The sequence below is a fragment of the Mustelus asterias genome, chromosome 6, assembly GCF_964213995.1.
Source record: "Mustelus asterias chromosome 6, sMusAst1.hap1.1, whole genome shotgun sequence".
Classification (NCBI taxonomy): Eukaryota; Metazoa; Chordata; class Chondrichthyes; order Carcharhiniformes; family Triakidae; genus Mustelus; species Mustelus asterias.
The window spans coordinates 45001774-45022071 of NC_135806.1; the positions used below are offsets into that span (position 1 = coordinate 45001774).

General features: G+C 42.1%; 1 protein-coding gene across 1 annotated transcript in view; it reads right to left on the reverse strand.

The window, feature by feature from the left end:
* Positions 1–4675: 4675 nt before the first annotated feature.
* Positions 4676–20298, reverse strand: part of LOC144494654 (sodium/potassium/calcium exchanger 2-like) — a 285657-nt gene continuing 270034 nt past the window's right edge. The window contains exons 10-11 of the mRNA XM_078213857.1: positions 13937–14103; positions 4676–4934 (exon numbers count right to left, since the gene is read on the reverse strand). Coding sequence (XP_078069983.1) covers positions 4676–4934; positions 13937–14103 — 426 coding nt within the window. The remainder of the gene's footprint in view (positions 4935–13936; positions 14104–20298) is intronic.

Here is a 20298-nt window from a genome sequence, read left to right on the forward strand (position 1 = left end):
AGTGCTCTATAGTGCTTAAAGGTTATTTATGTGCCTCTATATGTAACAGTTAGCTTTGAAACACATTTGTAAGGTCTTCCACCTGACACTAGATCACAGCATTTTCAAATCCAGTATTATATTTCAAAACAGATTAAAAAGTCTATTGATAGTGATCGTTCAGAGAGCCTATTGCTTATCTGCAGTATGGTTTGCAGTCAAGCATGGATGCAAAATCTAATGGATGTTTTCCTATAGCATGGAGGGATCTGAGGTTATTCCACCCACTGAGTTTGGACCTGGTCTTTTATAACGGAGACTGTACACAATGGTTGCCTGGCACAAAGATAAGAGTTTACAATAAATCCAGGTACAGTGAACCCAAAACATAGCTGGCTGGGTGGAATATATGCCACATTTCTTCTTTTTATTTAGAAGGGTCAGATCGTTTAGAAATAGTTTCAGTAAAAGTTGCCACATTTCATTTTCATGCAATACATCCAGGAATACAAGTGGGTGGTCAGAGAAAGAGAGAGAGAGAGAGTGGAATCTATTGGAAACTTAATAGCTTGTCATTTAGCATTTACTGCACTTTATCCGTAATTATTGCAGAATAATGTAAGACTATTAGAATCTTGACAGACCCAGAATAATTACGCTAATTAATATTTTTATGCTTTTCTGTTAATTTACTGCTGTCAATAAGAACTTTTATTCAATATTATTGTCAACCTAAGCAACGTGATCTTTAAAAAAACCATAATTCGCTTAACCAAAGCCAGGCACCTATTTGACATGGTGGGCTCTATTATTTGTCAACTCAATAATATTGCATTAAGTAATTATATTTAATATATCTATTTTCAGCTTTGTGAGTCAGCTCCTTGTAGTTAATATTGCAGGCCCACACCAATTTGAAAGTATAGTTAAGTAAAGTGTGCCTCAATACTAAGTGCTAATGACAGACCACAACTCGTGGCCAGTCCTGGGCATAAAAAAAAACAGCAGCAGAGACAGCCGCCTGGTTTGACACGAAGGAACAAATAATCACAAAGTTGAATGAAACTGATGAATTCTACTGAGCTGTATTTATCGTAACAACTGCAAGTACTTTAGGTCTTTGGGCTCAATGCTGACCATCACCTGAGATCACAGAGCAACTGCAAATTACCTGTAATTGATAAAAACCCGCCAGCTGTACTTGCTATTTTATAACTCAATGCAGAGTAGCAGCAAATTTAAGATTGTTCCTAACTATGGAATCATGAAAATATTAGCCCTGTTTTAAGGTTTGCAGAGGAAAACATTTTGCCCAACTATTCATTTATGGCTTCCATAAATGGTGCAGTGATACAATTAGACAAAGTGATTTGTAATTTTCACAAAAAGACAATACAGCAAGGTCACTGTATCATTGCATAGGATGGCAGGAAGCAGGTTTGCTTCAGTGATCCTTGCACCCAATCTTGGGTTTACGACTGTGGTGAAGTTTTGGCAGTGGCCAGGTGCAGGGAGGAAATAACGGAGACAGAGCCATTCTCTTGAGCCATCCATTGACTCACTGTTGCATTGAAACAACAGTGGAATCAATACATTTGACCACCCTCTTGATCACATTTCATCTAAAAAGTGGGGGAATGAAAAAGATTCCTGCTCTCAAAAAAAAAGTGCGTGTCATTTTCTTTGTCTATTTTTATGCATTTGACCATTAGTCTCTTGAATAATTTAAAATCCTACATAATTTATAAAGAGAGAGATATTTATGAGTGTGTTAAGGCTTGTAACACATGGAAGGGCTCAGGGGATGTGATGAATGGAAAGAAGAAAGCTTATGCTATTTTTTGACATTATCTAAATCTTAATTTATCCATGGCCTCAAAAACATACAGTAAAGTAGAAATTGGACCCATTTGTACCCATGTTATAGGTGTAAAACTGGCAAAGAGAGGGCCAATTTCAGGAACGAAAGTTAAGTGTGGGATCGTACAAGGGAGCCACACACTTATTTTGGCGTTTGGTACTGATTGTTGTAGTATCTTGATTATTTATCTATGGCTGAAGTTATTACATATGTACAATTAAAAAATGAATTTTGTAAATAGAGAGTGATAAGACTGAGTTTGTACATGGAAAGACAACTTTTGAAAAAAGAATGTAGAGACAGGTTGCAATGGAATGGAAACACACAAAACCCTATACTCAGAAATGGAGTTGGGTAGCAATAAGAAAGCAGAATAGAACATAATAGGTGAAGTAAAAGTGCCAAAACATAAAACAACAGATAAGATAAAAACGCCTAATCATGCGCAGAAATGCAAAAAGAAAATGCATACCAAATCAGAGACATGTCCCCAGAAAGAAGATTGCTTTTTGCCAAAGCTCATTCTCCTATCAAATAAGAAACATTAATTTGATTTGCGTTTTGTAAGTTTAGGGAAAATGACTGAAGGAGAGCCTATGATTTAGTTAGTAACAGATTGCACCGAAATTGCATTCTTTGCTGTGAACTTTGACCTTTAATTGAACTTTAATTCAGCTTTACATCTCAGGTTGTAGAGAGGTTGAAATGAATGTTGTGGCTGGCTACGGCTATTTTCAAAAACAATCTGCATATTCATTTCAAAATGTGTAATCAGAATCCTCTTTCTGCCTTGTTGGCAGCCTACATTATCTTCCGTTGCTGGCAACAGTACCATCCATCCTATTTTAAAAATGGGTTTCAGAGGTTATTCAGATTTATTGACACACAATATTCAATGCAAGAGTAAATCTCGAGAATCCGATAACTAATCAACGAAAAGATGTATGCATAACTGAGTCTCTTTTAGGATTCGGTTTCAGCACTTACATTCATTTTGTCAAAACAATCACTGACTTGATAAAGTTTCTGGCATGCATACCAACCTTCTTTCCATTACTATCCAGAGTGCTGTTACCATGCAATTCTAAGAAAAACATCTCCCCAACAATACAAGAAGCATCACAAATAACATCCCGAGATTGACAATAGTAATGTTGTCATTTCATTAGGAGCATTATGATTACCATCAGTCCAAGTTCAGACTTTAATGCCCATCAAAATGAGATTATTGCTGTATTATTGATTTTTATTGACAGCTGTAAATGAACATATTGAATCCTAACCAAACAGAATATCTGCTGAGCATTAACATTAAACAGCCCTAGTTAAGTATTAGTTTATATATATATATTTATATATGTATTTATTTAAAAAACACACTTTCATGTTATTCCAGATTTACTGAAATCTGAAAAATTGACGATATCACAGAGCCAAAACAGTAGCACAATGAAGAGCAAAGATCTACATTAGGTGCGATGTTATGAATGCACATTGTGAGTTGCCATGCCATACCCTCTATCTGTATTAGAGTTTCTCAGTAAATACTGCACAAAACTTATACCCAGTGAGGAAAACTGACGTAGAGAACTGTGCAAAAGTGTTTATACAGTGGGTTCTTTCCTATTGGATCAACAAGTTGATTCATTACTGCACTTGCAATTTAAGGGTACAAATACAATCTAATCAAATAAAGGAATGTAGAATCATTTTTTTTAAAGTTACACTTAAGATTCAAATCAACAGTATCTTAAACCACAACTCAAAGAAAGGCTATCATAACCTACTACATATCAGGTTTCACTTTGAAAATGTACTATGGTCTTAAAAAAATGACATACTATAAAAAGAATACACCAATTTCGTTGATAATTGTCCAAGTAAAGTGCAGAAATTATCTATCGGCCCTAATATGTTAATTCCACAATATGGCAGAATGTCAGTGACTACATTTTATTCTGCATTAAGCAGCAAGCAATGGTGTGTATAATAGATAAATAGCTACGACCTTAATAATAGATTAATAGCTCTATGACCTTAATATTGCCATTCACACCTGATTGAATTTGCTTTCAAGTACCACGATCTATAGCAGCTTCGTTGTTTTATTCATGAGATGTATTGGTGATTAAAATTGTTGTGCTAAGCCAAAAAATATTATAAAACATAAAATTGTGTAATGGTTTAATAAATGTGTAAAAAAAACCTCTAAGACTTACAGAATTAAATCTGTCTCAAACATTACACCTCCAGTACTACTCTGATTCTCAGTACCCAAAGAACAGACAGGTTTGGCTAACTGTTTGAGAACCCAAAAATGTTACGTGCCCCCTCCCTCCCACAAAAAAAAATGCCCCCCAAACCAGTTTTATGCACCATTGTCTTTTCAAAAATAAAGTACTTCACACAAGTCATTCGGAAATATAATGCATTATTTCAATATCTGAAAAAAACTGGCAGTAAAAACTCTGCCACTGAAATATCACCTAGCAACAAAAAAAAAGTTGAAAATTATTTTCTTAAGGGGCTTTAAGCGAACTTGGGCCGTGGTTTTCCTGCAGACATTTGATTTAAGCCAGAGAAAAATCCCAGAAAGAGTAAATTTCTCTGTTCAGGAATGCCACAGATGCAAACGCCAACTTTATTCATTTGCTTGAAATGAGAACAGAAAATTAATCAAGCAAAAAAATACAGTTGTTATTGTTTGGTATTACTTTCTCATTCTCCACTACATTGCATGGCCAGCTGAGCCAATCTTTAAAAAAAAAACAAAGCTGCAGCAGGCAGGATGAGTCAGAGTTTTCCCAACAGCGCCTTAAGGAAAAAAAAGTGCAGTCACAACGATCCGACTGTCACTGGGCATTTGATGGTCTTCTGCTCCAACAGAACACTGACAATCAGAAACACAACGTACAGTACAAACATGATCAGTCCAAGGATTTTGTTCATTTTCCATTTGCAGGCCCCAATCGAAAGGATGACGAAGAGAAGCATGATGAAGAGGAGAACAATAGCACAGAACAGGCCATTGCTGCTGACTACCACCGGGCGGAAGTTGTTAATGAAGGCGTGCAGGAGCCATGGCAAGGGCAGGCTGCAAAAAAACAAGGAAGAGAAAAAAACACTTCAAAACACGCTTCACACGTCAGGGGACACAGTCTCAGAATAAGAGGTAGGCCATTTGGGACGGAGGTGAGGAGGAATTGTTTCCACCCAGGGTGGTAAATCTTTGGAATTCTCTAGAGAGAGCTGTGGAGGCTGTCATTGGGTATGGTTAAGATCGGTAGAAGTCGAGATATTAAAGATAGCACGGGGAAACGGTATTGTGGTAGACCAGCCATGATCTGGTTGAATGGCAGAGCAGACTCGAGGGGCCGAATGGCCTAGTATTGCTCCTATTTCCTACATTTCTAAATCTTTCTGATGGAGATCAAACTCTTACCCCCTTCCTTTTATAATCCAAGTTACGTTTTCATAACTATTTCAGCTGAGATTTTGGTTTTTTTTCCCCCTCGAAGATGTCAGTTTATTTTAAGAAAATAACCAACATTTACCTACTATCTTTAAATGTCAAGTGCCACATACAACTGAATAGTTATCTGAAGAATATTAGGCCACTAAGAAAAGTCCCTGTTCCACTTTGAAGAAATTGAGAGATGACACAGTTTAACATCTCTTGAATGACCACATCTCCAACAATGTAGCATGCCCTCAGTTCATCACTGGATAGTGTGCAAATCCTTCTGATTGAAGCCAGACTGCTGCCAGCCAGCTATGCTAGCACTGTTCATAGGTTAACTTATTTCTTTCTTCGAAAAGCATAATAGAAACAGAGTTATGCCAATATTCAACTATCACGTGGAGCAATAAAGAGACGTATTAAGGTTTGAGTCACAAAGAAACTTAAGGGGCTTGATTTTACAGCCTCGCTTGTCCCAAAACCATTAAATTCTGCCCCAGATCAACAGACCTTTCTGTGGTACGCCCCTTGCCCGCTCCGATTCCTGTGGCGGGTGGGACGGTAAGATTCCGGCCAAGGGCAGGATGGAGACATTCAATGCACACATGCTACGGTCAAGATGGAACAAAGAGAAACAGAACTAGTGGGTTAGAGGAGTCACATGTAGGCCAGACTTGGTAAGGATAGCAGATTTCCTTTCCTAAAGGACATTAGTGAACCAGATGGTTTTCTACAACAATTAACAATGGTTTCATGGTCATCATTAGACTTTTAATCCCAGGTTTTTTTATTGAATTCAAATTTCACCATCTGCCGTGGTGGGATTTGAACCTGGATCCCCAAATCTTGCCCTGTGTCTCTGGATTACTAGCCCAGTGATAATACAATATTAGGGATACCACTACTCCCCATCATAAGGTGCAGTCTCCAGAAGTTGGACCGGGTACTCCAGTTGAGGCCAAAACAAGGTTTTATAAAGGTTGCTTGCTTGCTTTTGTACTCTATGTCTTTCTGACTCCTTTCTCAACCTGCCCTGCCATCTTCAATGATTTGTGCACACAGCCACAGGTCTCTCTATTGCTGCATCCCTTTTAGAATTGTACCCTTTATATTATATTGCCTCTCCTCATTCTTCCTATCAAAATGTATCACTTCTCTACAATAAATTTCAATCTCTAATTTCAAATTTATATTTACAGAGAGGGAATCTTCTGAGGAGAAGGATCCATCGACAATCTTAGTGTGAATGCAGATCTGAAAGGGGAGATGGGTGGGAAGGGAACTACTGAAGTGTTGTGGAGCTTCATGTGTAAACAAAGCATAAACAGGATTGGATAAATCAAAGAAAAGCTCTAGGGATGGTAGGTCAGAGCTAGAGGCAAGAGGAAAGAAGGATGAAGCCCAGACAATCATAGAACCAGAACCAAGAAACGTTCAGAGCACATGTCGAACGCACTCAGAAACGATACGGATTAGGTTGTGAATGGAAGGTTGATAACAGCTTTACTGCCTGATCCCTTCATTTTCTGTGTTTATGACTGAAAATATTAAATATAATTTACAATTGCATTGCATGGTGTGATATCATACAGAGCAGAGAATTACCAGGTCAAGGCAGCTGATCAAAGCTAGGGCAGCTCAACATTCTAATTACTGGACAGAGACCCGAGTTATTTAAAATGTATATAAAAATATCTGAATATTCAAGAAGCTCAACACTCTCCAGCATAAAGCAATTCACTCAATCCTCCCTCAACCAGACGCACAAAATGGCTTCAGTATGTATTGAATGTGTTGCAACATTCATTGACAGCACCTGCCAAACACACGACAGCCAGAAGGACAAGGACAGCAGATATATGGGAGCACGAGTATCTCCAATTCCCTGTCCAAGTCGCACAATACCCTGACTTGAAAATATATCACGATGCCTTCATTGTTGCTGGGTCAAAATCTTGTAACGCCCTCCCCAATATCATCGTGGGAGCATCTTCAGCACATTGACTGCAGTGGTTCAGGAAGATGGTTTGCTACCACCATGCTCAAGGAAACTATGGATGGGCAATAAACAGCACGTTACAGAAGTTTACAGTGATTGGTGTGGCAGATCCTGAAGGATGTTTTGCTGACTTCACAGTTTCTGCATCAACGGGCTGCTTCCAAACACATACATTAGGAGGAACTCATCATGCAGATTTAACAGGAGACATGGAGAGAAGAACAAGCTGCTGGAAGAGGGAAGAGGAGAAGGGAAGAAGGACTCTCAGTGGGACACATGTCTCCCCTGGAGTGTTCACGGAGCAGTTCTTCCACCCGAATCTCAGCGTGGAACATCCATGCTTCACTAAGGGGGTCCTTACTGAAAGCTGCTACCTGTTGTAACCATAACTCAGAGCAGGGTGAGGACATCAGCGTCAGCGGGTATGAAGCTGATGGCGGGCTGGAATTAATTTATGCACTTGCTCCTTCCAGGCAAGAGTTGGAGATATTTGCAACATCTCAGTTTTCCAACTGCTGCTGTGCAAGGGCACAGAGATCTGTACTTCACAAGAGGTGAATGCACTTCATTCTCTCTTGCTCGAGGGAAGCAGGCAGAGCAAGCACTAGATTGCAGGATATGAAGATTTCATTTGCCACAGACAGCAGGCAATTCATTTGTAGACACCGCGTGTTAACTTTTTCCCATACTTGAACCGAAAGAGATTTCACTCTCTTAACATTCAGCTGAAGTGACCATGGGCAGAGAATCATGCCATTTTCCTGGCAATAGTCATGAGGCCCGCATTCCGCGGCATCCACTGTGCCAACTGCATTCAAGCCAGGTAAACTAAATGACAGCTGTTGAGTAACAAAGACCATCCTGCTAATGACCTGACAGAGGACATGCATTTACTGAAACAAGGTGTGCTAGAGAAGACAATTAGCATAACAAAACAACATCTCTGCTGCCCAAACCTGTTCTGGAGGAGCCCTTGACAACAGAATGCAAAGCTTTGTGTGGCCTGTTGCATTACACCACGATCATGAGGGTAAGTTCTTGTCATAGTGAGTGATGGTGGTGGTATTAGGGGAGGCAGCCTAGACAACTCCTTTCTGCCTAGGCTGCCCATGAAGAATTCATCTGAGTGAGAGACAAGCAAATGCAACCTCAATCCCCCATTGACCACTATCCCATACTCATTTTAAAACATTCATTTGTGGGACATGGTGTCGTTGGCTTTCCAGCATTTATTGCCCATCCTTAGTTGCCGTTTTTCAGGGGGCAGTTGAGAGTCAACCACATTGCTGTGGCTCCGGAGTCATATGTAGCCCAGACCAGGTAAGGACGGCAGATTTCCTTCCCTATTCTCGCCAACTCTCATCAACTTTTACAAATGCACCATAGAAAGCATTCTTTCTGGTTGTATCACAGCTTGGATGGCTCTTGCTCTGCCCAAGACCTCAAGGAACCACAAAAGGTCATGAATGTAGCCCAATACATCATGCAAACCAGCCTCCCATCCATTGACTCTGTCTACACTTCCCGCTGCCTAGACAAAGCTGCCAGCATAATTTAGGACCCCATGCACCCCGGACCTTCTCTCTCCACCATCTTCCGTCGGGAAAAAGTTACAAAAGTCTGAGGTCACGTACCAACCGACTCAACAACAACTTCTTCCCTGCTGCTGTCAGACTTTTGAATGGACTTACCTTGCATTAAGTTGATCTTTCTCTACACCCTAGCTATGACTGTAACACTACATTCGGCACTCTCTCGTTTCTTTCTCTATGAACGGTATATTTTGTCAGTATAGTGTGCAAGAAACAATACTTTTCACTATGTTAATACGTGACAATAATAAATCAAATCAAAATCTAAAGGACATTAGTGAACCAGATGGGTTTTTCCGACAATCAACAATGGCTTCATGGTCATCATTCTTAATTCCAGATATTTTTTATTAAATTCAAATTCCACTATCTGCCATGGCAGGATTCGAACCCGTGTCCCTGGAACATTAGGCTATCGCCTCCCTCATTACTTTCTCTTGATCACCGACTACCTGGGCACACTGCAAAAGCAAATGGTACCATAACCAACATTTCGAACCAATTTAATAAATCAAATCATGATATATCGCATGTAGACCTCAATTCATGCCCCTTGGGAATTCCCTCAGGTCCTGCTTTTGCCAATCCTAGTGCTCCTACGCAGTGTTACCCCTGTGCTTGGAGCAGGGCTGCTCCACTGAAGGCGAATACAAGTGACCTTGGAGGATGACCTTGAGCAGCTCTGGAAAGCTGAGCTGAGGATTACACCATTTTGGCTTGGGCGGCAGTAGACTGGACCTCGGTGGAGTGACAGGCGTGGGAGAGCGAATGCTGTCATCCTGTGACAGGACAGCAGTTTTATGCTCTATGAAGCCACTGCCACCCCTCTCCCAAGGCAGGGCTTCAGCAATCCTAGTAATTTGCTGGGGGACAGATTGCTAAGACACTCTGCAAACCTCTCTGAACACTGATATCCACAGCTGTGATGGTAGCAAGCTGACTTTACATGACCCCGTTCGGAACTTCCACTGTAGCATACAGACATTGGGCAGCTGCTGTTTGTGTTGCAATGGAAACTTCGACATTGACCATCAGATGCTGTCATGGTGGAGTAAGTGTGTGAATAATGCTGGCCAACAATTCCATGCTGGAATGGATGGGCTCTATGCCCTGGTGCTGGACTCTTCCATGTTTCCTGACACCAACCCCATAGGCTTGCTGGCAGGTTTCCCAATGCAACAAGCGTTTTGTTATGCATAACAATCAGCGTTCTTCTGAAGGCTGTCCCATTACAGTGGAACCAGTGTATGAGCACACCCTATGGTGAGCTGACACCTTTGCTACCCTTGCTTCTTATCCTGGCTGTATGCCACTCATGCATTGCATCTCACTATGTACCTGCTTTCGATCTATCCCCCAAGATCTTGGAGTCAAAGATAATTCGCTTCCACTCTAAAAATGAGTTCTCAGGTGACTGAGAAGTCTAATGTGTGACCTCAAAGCTTCTTTGAGAGTGCACAAAATCTCTGTCACAAGTGGTCAGACAGTGGTCAGAGGAGCAGGTTGGGTGGGTGCTCAGGTTGCTATGAGCTCCTTTCACTATCAACTCTTGGCAATTAAACACGAGCTGTTGAGCTCCTTCCCAGATACTTTCCTCCACTTTGTGCTGTCTTGGGACAGAGATTTCCAGGTATCAGTGAGGATTTTGCACTCTCTCGAATAAGTTTTGAGGGTGTCCTTGAAGCATTTCCTCTACCTCTTGGGGCTGGTTTGCCTTGGCGAGAGCATTCATTTCGGATGTCTCATGCCAGGCATGCAGATGTGGCCCAAACAGCGGAGCTGATCGACCGTGGGCAATGCTTCAATTTTGGGAATATTAGCCTGAGCGAGAATACTAAAGTTGTTGTGCCTATCCTGCCAATGGATTTACAGGATCTTGTGGCAGCAGTGCTGGTGGTACTTCTCCAGGGTTTGAGGTGCCTGATGTACGTAGTCCACATCTCAGCCATATAAGAGGGTGGCTATCACTTTTGCTCTGTAGACCATGAGCTTGATGCCAGGTCTGAGGTCCTGGTCTTCAAACACACTTCCTCACATGACCAAAGGTGGTGCTGACATACTGAGGGTGTCGCTGACCCTTGTCGTCGATGTTTGCTCTTGTTGACAGGAGGCTCCCAAGGCATGGAAAGTGGTTCATGTTGTCAAAGGCCTCATTTTAATAACCAGGGGGTCAGTGCTGTGTGGTGGAGGCAGGTTGGTAGACTCAAAAGAGAAAACACTGGAAAATCTCAGCAGGACTGGCAGCATCTGTAACGAGAGAAGAGAGCTGACATTTTGAGTCCAAATGACCCTTTGTCAAGGTAATTTGTCTTATGGATGTTTAGTGTAAGGCATATGGTCTCGTACACCTCAGTGAAGGTGTTAACGATGCCTTGAAGCTAGGCTTCTGAACGTGCGCAAATGCAAGCATCATCTGCATACTGTAATTTAATGACAAGATGGGACATCCTTGGAACTGACTGGCAGGTGGCGGAGGTTGAAAAGATTCCCATTTGTTTTGTGGTTTAGCTTCACTCTAACGGGGAGCTTGCTCAGGGTAAGATGGAGCTTTGCAGCAAGGAAAATAAAGAAGAGCGTTGGTGCGATGACACAGCCTTGCTTGACCCTGGTCCTAATGTGAATTGGATCTGTGGTGGATCATTTGGTCGGGTTTGCATGTAATTGTGGAGCTGGTGAATGGGTATTCATGGGTCTTTTTGGGTCACTGGCCTCCTCTGGACTTCTCAGTTGAAGAACGTACTACATCTATGATGCATCATGCACCTCCATGAAAGTCTCCATAGTTATCTCTGCTGGAATTTCCATGCTGGCCCCCTCCATACTAATGAGAAATGCCTCATCAGTGAGTTGGTTAGCTTCACCCTACTCCTCTTCATTCTCAACATTTTGTGCCATTGTAATCTGTTTGAGCCCAATCTCCGATTGACAACACGTTTAACTTTCTCACAGGTTGAGCCATGCTTGCAGGCTTTGCACGGCCTTTCACAGGGAAATCGTGATGTCAAATGATGGCTTGCCCAGCACTCCATGATTTTGTGGTCTTGTGTGCTTGAACTCCACTCTGGTCAATGAGTGGTCATATGAGAAGACGAGGCACATTCAACCAATCCAGTGTTACCAGAGTGGAATTTTGGCTCATCACTGGCATTGTTCGATGGAATTGGCTATTCACCAGTGGGAATGGTTGACGACTTTGGCGTAACCAGATTTCCGTGTCATCCAAATTTGACTCAGAGTTTACTGTAAGTTGTGAATCTCCAACTGTCATTTCTACTGTGGGTGCCAGGATTTTATATTTATCCCTATTACTCTCATCTTCCACGTGCTGCTTTTCTTGCTGTCTGACTGAGTATAATTTGTGATCTTCCTGCTTGGTAGCATCAACTTCTTCCATATCTATCAAATGCCCCATTCAAGGATTTCCAGCCTCCTGAATGTGATGTGCCACGATCTTGACCTGGTCCATGGCTGCAAGTGGAGCTTTACTGTTTCCTCTACTCCTGCATGCTCTCTAGATATGACTGACATTCTCACATGCATAGCATCTTGACTGGAAATGCATTTGAATTGTTCGGCGGTTCCCAATGGTAACATCTGTTTTCTGAGACTATGAACTCGGCTGCTGTGACCTGGATCCTGCTGAAATCCAGTGGGCCTCTTCTGCCAACTCAGGAAAAGATCCTTGTAATTTGCAACTCTCTCTATTTGCCATGTCTGTCACTGTGGCCTCATTGCCAGCCTCCTTCCACATCAGCTTATTGCCTTTGTTCAGAAGCTTGGCCTGGATTTCTGTTCTTCAGGCCTCCTACGAATGTGTCTCCAAGATTGATTGCTAAGTTTGTGCCAAATCCACAGTGTTTCGAGTTTCTTTCATTCAAGAACGTAAAAAAGGTAAAGTCGCTATAGTGCCAGATGACCATAGGCTGTTCCCCCTTTTGAGAGGGGAGAGCTGACTGGTGGCGATTTAACCTGAGGATCGCCATGCCTCAGGCAAGGGGCAAGGTTGAGATAGCAGGCATTCATGAATAACCTCGGCTGGTATGGGAATTGAACCCATGCTGTTGGTGTTATCCTACACCACTGACCAGCTGTCCAGCCAGCTGCGCTGAGAATATAACCTGCAATATTCTCACTTGGCAACTGTTTCCTTTCATGAAATGCAACTTTCAGTGCAATCCTATTCTTCATTGTACTATCAGTGCAGAATCTCATTAATTTCAGAATAGTCCAACATTGGTTAGACATCATCTCATCTGTCCCATGATGATGATGAAGCCATTTACTTTATCCTCATCTCTTACTTTATTCACTTCCAGACAAATGTGTAGGCTCTGTAATCCTCAAAATCATCCTCCATTCTCCCCAAACATGGCTTTGGTGCCTTTTCCAATTCCGTGTGGTGCTGACTCACTGTGCACCCGAACATGTACAAGTGGAGCAATCTTTCAAGTTGTTCAAAATTCCTCAAACCTGACTTTAGGAGCTTCAATAATGTGTCACAATGATCTTCAGCCCTTCGCTTCTCAGATGAAACGTAAAAGAAAATTCCGTCCCGGCCTCATGACCATCTTTCTGTTGCACGGAGAAAAGATGAACATGTGGACTCTCAGCAGGCAGTCACTAATGAAATAACGACTTTCCCAGAGAGGACAATAGAACAAACTGCTCAGATCTCACAAGGTACTGCAGCCCCCAATGTGTTTCAGTGCATGCAAGTTAGCAGTGGCGTTTAGGTAAAGTCTTGCAATTTGGTCTGCTGCTATTCTGTGGCCAGTGTACTGTGCATGGAGCTAATGGCACAAAGTGGGAGAAAATTCGATTCAATTCTGGTCATTTCCTGGACTGAATGTTAAAACTAAAGCATACGTTAGCAATGGAGGGAAGAAGCCATGTAGATTCTTTCCTGGGACATCCAGAAGTTTTTGTGCAATGCTATTTCTTGGAAAAATAATGCAGTCAGTCTGTTGCGAAGTTTTGTTAATGAAATAAACAGAAGTGGCAAAAATAATTGACTCTTTTTTTCAAAGATTTTTTCGCAAACTTACCCAACTGTAATGTCAAATATATTGCTTCCAACTGAGCTGGATACTGCCATATCACCAAGTCCCTTCCGTGCCACGATTACACTTGTGATGAGGTCAGGAATAGAAGTGCCCGCAGCTAAAATCGTCAATCCCATAATCTCTTCAGTGATCCCAATTGTCTCCCCAACCTACAGAATTGAAAGAGTGAATATTTCTTTGAGTGACACCAGTAAAAAGAAAAGCTTGTAACTTCATCAGCATACATACACAAAAGGTCAGTGCTCTGAAGCATCATTCAATCTATTCTGCTTAAACAATTCCTGGAAAAAGAGATTAACTTGGCGGAGGATAGATATTAAGAGGCTTGAATCATTTTCAAGGTACAGTATTGGATTTTGGACTGAGCTGTAAGCACAGAATAAGAAGTCAATTGAGAATCTGAGAAATGATTGCAATTTGAGATAAATATCTTTGAAAGCAAATCATCTCAGCAGAGTATTTTGCACAGGTCGTTGCATACTGAAAAGGTTAAGTTTTTTTCATATATACTACAAGGTAAAGTAGCGTTGTGCTCATTGAGCAACTTTTTATTTCACCAATGGTACAGAACAACAATATGAGTGACAGGTGGTTGGAAAGTACAGAAGCAAAGGAAAATAATGATCTATATATTTTCAAAAAAATAACCCACTGATGCATGTAGTTGTTAATAACAAGGCAGCCACAAATTTGATGTTTCTTTTGTTGCACGGCCATTTAAAAAAATGCAGTATTGTAAAGGTTTATTATTTGTCAACCAGCAACTGAAATGTGGCAAATCCCAATGTTCCCAGCACAACCTATTGTGCCTCATGAATATTCATGTTGCCATTCTGATGGGTTAGATCTCTAGAGGTGAGATAGGGAGAGAAACTGCCTTTGAAATTCTTCTCATGAGGACGCTGTTTAAAAGTAAGCATTTTAATTTGGCAATGTTTGGCTTCTGCACTAAACAACCTTCCACAGCTCCTGCTACTCTTCTTCAGCGGCAATGAGAAGGACGCTGCTTCAGGTAATGACCAACATGCATCACGTGAGAGTTTATAACAGCCAGGAGTGGAAACCGCAGCACCTAGTGGGTATTTTATTCAAAAACTCCACGTCACTGAGCTCCAGGTCTGGGCTACATCACTTCGATAAATTGCTGAGTAGATGCCACGTGAGTTAAAGAGAAAATTAGAAAATGGGAATCAATCTTAAATAATTATCTCGTCTGGATGCTCATGCTTTAGATACAGGATACTATTTCATTCCTCACAATACATGGATAAAATACTCAATGGGTCAATAACCCACTTTTAACATAAGCTCACTATTTATGTTGTACATCTCCCATCCAGGTCTACTGGAATCATATGGGCAGATTATTTTTCTTCAAGATAAAACCCTTGATTCTCTCCCCCCTTCCTGTGCATTATCTTCCTTTTCCATGTGGTCTTCAGAATAAGATTTTTTCATTTTCCTTGCCTTTTGTCCGATGACCTGTCTTGCTGGCCAACATTCCACCCTCCCCAGACAAAAATAGGTTGCAAAATAAGCATGCTGTCACTTTTAGTGTTGTGGGCGTTGTTTTCAATGGTAAACAAATTGGGTGAACAGTTCAGAAGGAAAGCTGTATCCAGAATGTGTAAGTGTGTTTCAGAGACTGGAACATCCACAGATGGCAGGGGGACACTGATAACCAGGCAGTGGGGCGACACAGTGATTAGCACTGCAGCCTCACAGCGCCAGGGTTCAATTTTGGCCTCGGGTCTCTGCCTGTGTGGAGTTTGCACGTTCTCCCCATGTTTGCATGGGTTTCCTCTGGGTACTCCAGTTTCCTCCCACAGTCCAAAGATGTGTGGATTAGATTGATTGGCCATGCTAAATTGCCCCTTAATGTCAGGGGGATTAGCAGGGTAAATACATGGTGTTATGGTGATAGGACTTGGGTGGGATTGTTGTCGGTACAGGTCCGATGGGCCAAAGTCTCCTACACGGATTCTATGATTCAATGATTCTAACAACACTAAAATCAGTTAATAGGACCATTGGCAAGCGAAACTACTCAGCAAAACCTACTCACCACATACTGTACGTGATGAATGATTCAGTACATCATATAGCACAACGTAACAACTACAATAAAAATAAACTTTAAAATTGACTAGGGATTAATCCAGTTTGGACTTATGGGAAGAAAATCTCCCTTAGCATTCTGTAAAGGATGCATATGAAATGCATTCTTGGCCAACTCAAAATCAATTCCCTGCCAGTGGATCAACAACCAGCAGTTGAACACATCTTAGTATACAATATTTCTGAACTCGCCAACATTTCTCTGCAACAAATGTGTCTGTTGTGTTTATCCAGTGGCCTTCACCATGAGTGTGTACTCCGTCTTCCTGGCAACGTTAATACGATGACAATGAAACTTGTGATTTGTTAGTATTAGGAAGCATGAAGCCAGAAAGAACTGGCTCGGAAAACTGCACAATATTGACCGGTGTTAGATATAGTTTACAAGCCTGAACTCCTGAGCAATTAAATGTTTTTGGGATTTCAGGAGTTTTATCAGAGATAGCAGATGTTTTGTTGCTGTATTACTGCAATGTTTGAAGTTAGGGTTTAAATTAACCAGCTGGGGCAAAGCAGAAAGAGTTCAACTCCACCCTTAGCACGTGTAATATAGGACTTAGATTTTTGATGTCATTTGTGACCAGAACATTGATGGGAATGTACAAAATGGAAAAAGGCACCAATGTTGAAACATTCTTGATGAATGACAACACCCACTGAGGTTAATTCTGTTCCATCACACTATCAGGCAGAATGATTTTTCTCAATCAATTCTCCCAATGGTGTAGAGATAATTTAGATGAATGTATTGAAAACATGTAAAGAACCAAATACAAATCCCGTTAAATTCAAACATTGCTCCATTTGATGGTTTAATTCTTAAAGATGCACTACTTTTATGAATAGCCACAAACAAATTGAGAGAGATGATTTCAGATGACAGTAGAAGTGAACTTATGTTTAACAGACTTGTAATAATATTCCTCTATTCATTATGCTTTTGCAGGATATTTAACTCATTTTCCTTATTCTTTCATGGGGTGTGCGCATTGCCACAATGCCAGCACTTATTGCCCTTGAGAATATGGTGGCGAGCCCTTTTCTTGAACCACTGCAGTACATTTGCTGCAGGTACAGCCACAGTTCTGTTAGGCATCAAGTAAGACAAGATCCACAAACTGGACTGCTGCTGTAGACCCAGCATTTCAGCCTATTCCAGCCCCACCAAACTCACTCTTTCTTATCTCAACTATTTTTCTTCCCTTGACCACATCTCACCTAATCCATGATTTTCCCTCTGTCCTATGTCGCTTGAACAATTTCCTGACCTTAATCATCTCCTTTTGACCATGGACATTAAAACACTCTGCACCTCTACTCCAGCAGGATGGTCTGAAGTGTCCACTGGTTCTTCCTTGAACAAAGGCCTAACCCGTCCCCATCCACCATCACCACCCTCTTCTGACTGGCTGAACACAAATGAGCAACTTCTCCTTTAACTCTATCCAAATTAAAGTTGTTTCCATGGATACCCACAAGGGTCCTAGCTATGCCTTTCTTTCTGTGGGTTGTCTGGGACATTTGTTGCTGCTGTGATACTTAGGCCCTCTCCCTCATGATGACTGCCTTGATGCAGTTTCTGTGTCTCATCATGAACTGGAAAATTTAAAATCAACTTTGCTTTTGGTTTTCTCACCTTCACATGGTTCAACTCCTCCCTTCCTCTACCTCTCTGTCAATACTTCTGGAGATAGTCTGTGAAATAGTATTCACTATAAACCCATCAATTCCCACAGCTACCTTGATAACATTTCCTCACATCCTGCTTTAATTCTCCTAGTTTCTCTGTACCCATCAAATCTGTTCAGGTGACAACACTTTATACCTCAGACCTTTGGATACATCTTCCTTTTTCCTCAACCAAGATTAACAATGTCTTCAACCATATGTTCCATTTCAAATACTTCTGCTCTCACCTCTTTCCCTCCCAGAATAATGATAGAGTTCCCCTTGTCCTCACCATTCACCTCAACAGTCTCTGAATTCAACAGATCATCCTCCATCATTTTCCCCACCTCCAATGATGCCAAGACCAAACATATCTTTCCCCCCGCTCAGCAATCTGGAGACACCATTTCCTCCTCAACACCCTGGTTCACTCCTCAGGGATGCCCTGCACCCCTTCCATTTTCAGCACAAACCCTTTGCATGCAAGCACAGGAGATGCAATACCCATCATTTTGCTTCCTCCCAGCTCCCTGCACAAGGTCCAAACACATCTTAGAACATAGAACATAGAAAGCCACAGCACAAACAGGCCCTTCGGCCCACAAGTTGCGCCGATCACATCCCCGCCTCTAGTCCTATCTATAGCCCTCAATCCCATTAAATCCCATGTACTCATCCAGAAGTCTCTTAAAAGACCCCAACGAGTTTGCCTCCACCACCACCGACGTCAGCCGATTCCACTCACCCACCACCCTCTGAGTGAAAAACTTACCCCTGACATCTCCTCTGTACCTACCCCCCAGCACCTTAAACCTGTGTCCTCTCGTAGCAACCATTTCAGCCCTTGGAAATAGCCTCTGAGAGTCTACCCTATCCAGACCTCTCAACATCTTGTAAACCTCTATCAGGTCACCTCTCATCCTTCGTCTCTCCAGGGAGAAGAGACCAAGCTCCCTCAACCTATCCTCATAAGGCATGCCCCCCAATCCAGGCAACATCCTTGTAAATCTCCTCTGCACCCTTTCAATGGCTTCAACATCTTTCCTGTAATGAGGTGACCAGAACTGCGCGCAGTACTCCAAGTGGGGTCTAACCAGGGTCCTATAAAGCTGCAGCATTATCTCCCGACTCCTAAACTCAATCCCTCGATTAATGAAGGCCAGTACGCCGTACGCCTTCTTGACCGCATCCTCCACCTGTGAGGCCGATTTAAGAGTCCTATGGACCCGGACCCCAAGGTCCTTCTGATCCTCTACACTGCTAAGAATGGTACCCTTCATATTATACTGCTGCTTCATCCCATTGGATCTGCCAAAATGGATCACCACACACTTATCCGGGTTGAAGTCCATCTGCCACTTCTCCGCCCAGTCTTGCATTCTATCTATGTCTTGCTGCAACTTCTGACATCCCTCCAAACTATCCACAACACCACCTACCTTGGTGTCGTCAGCAAACTTACCAACCCATCCCTCCACTTCCTCATCCAGGTCATTTATGAAAATGACAAACAGCAAGGGTCCCAGAACAGATCCCTGGGGCACTCCACTGGTCACTGACCTCCATGCAGAGAAAGACCCCTCCACAGCCACTCTCTGCCTTCTGCAGGCAAGCCAGTTCTGGATCCACAAGGCAACAGCCCCTTGGATCCCATGCCCTCTCACTTTCTCAAGAAGTCTTGCATGGGGGACCTTATCGAATGCCTTGCTGAAGTCCATATAGACCACATCCACCGCTCTTCCTTCGTCAATGTGTTTGGTCACGACCTGCCCTTGACAGGTGAAAAAGCTATTTTACTTGCTCATCTTTCAATTCAGCACACTGATGTGGTCTCCTCATCCTTTTTGATCCGTCTGGAAGTATTGACACGGTGGATAGCACTATCCTCTTTCTAGCATCCAGTTGGATGGAATGCACTTGGCTGGTTCCAACCTTACCTGTCCAGTTGTAGCCAAAGAATCATCTGCAATGGCTTCTCTTCCCATCCCCGTACCTTTAGCTCCAGAGTTCCCCAAGGATCTATCCTCAGTCCCCTCACATTAGCTTCCATTTAAACAGTGCCTTAATTTTATAATTCTCATCTCCGTTTTCAAGTTCCTCCATGGACTCACCCACCCCGTCTCTAATCTAATCCAGTTCAACAATCCTTCCCCTGTTCTGATCTTTTAAGCACCCTCAATTTTAATCATCTCACCATTAACAACTTGGTCTTCATCAGCTAAGGCTCTGAGCTCTGGAATTCCCTCCACAGATCTCTTAAGCCCTCCATTTCTCCCTTAAGGAGCTCCTTAAAATCTATCTCCTTGACCAAGCTTTTGGTCTACTTCCCCAATATCTCTTCATACGTCTCAGTATCAATTTTTTTTCAGAACCCAAGAGAACTGGATGGGGTGGTAAGATTTTTAAAACCCAAAGGACCATGGGAATATCTGCAGATGGATTTCACAGGATCATTACCTAGAGTGAAAGGGGAGACCTATTGTTTAGTTATTATTGATCAGTTTACTTGATGGGTTGAAGCATTTCCATGCAGAGATTCCACAGCTAAAACTGTAGCT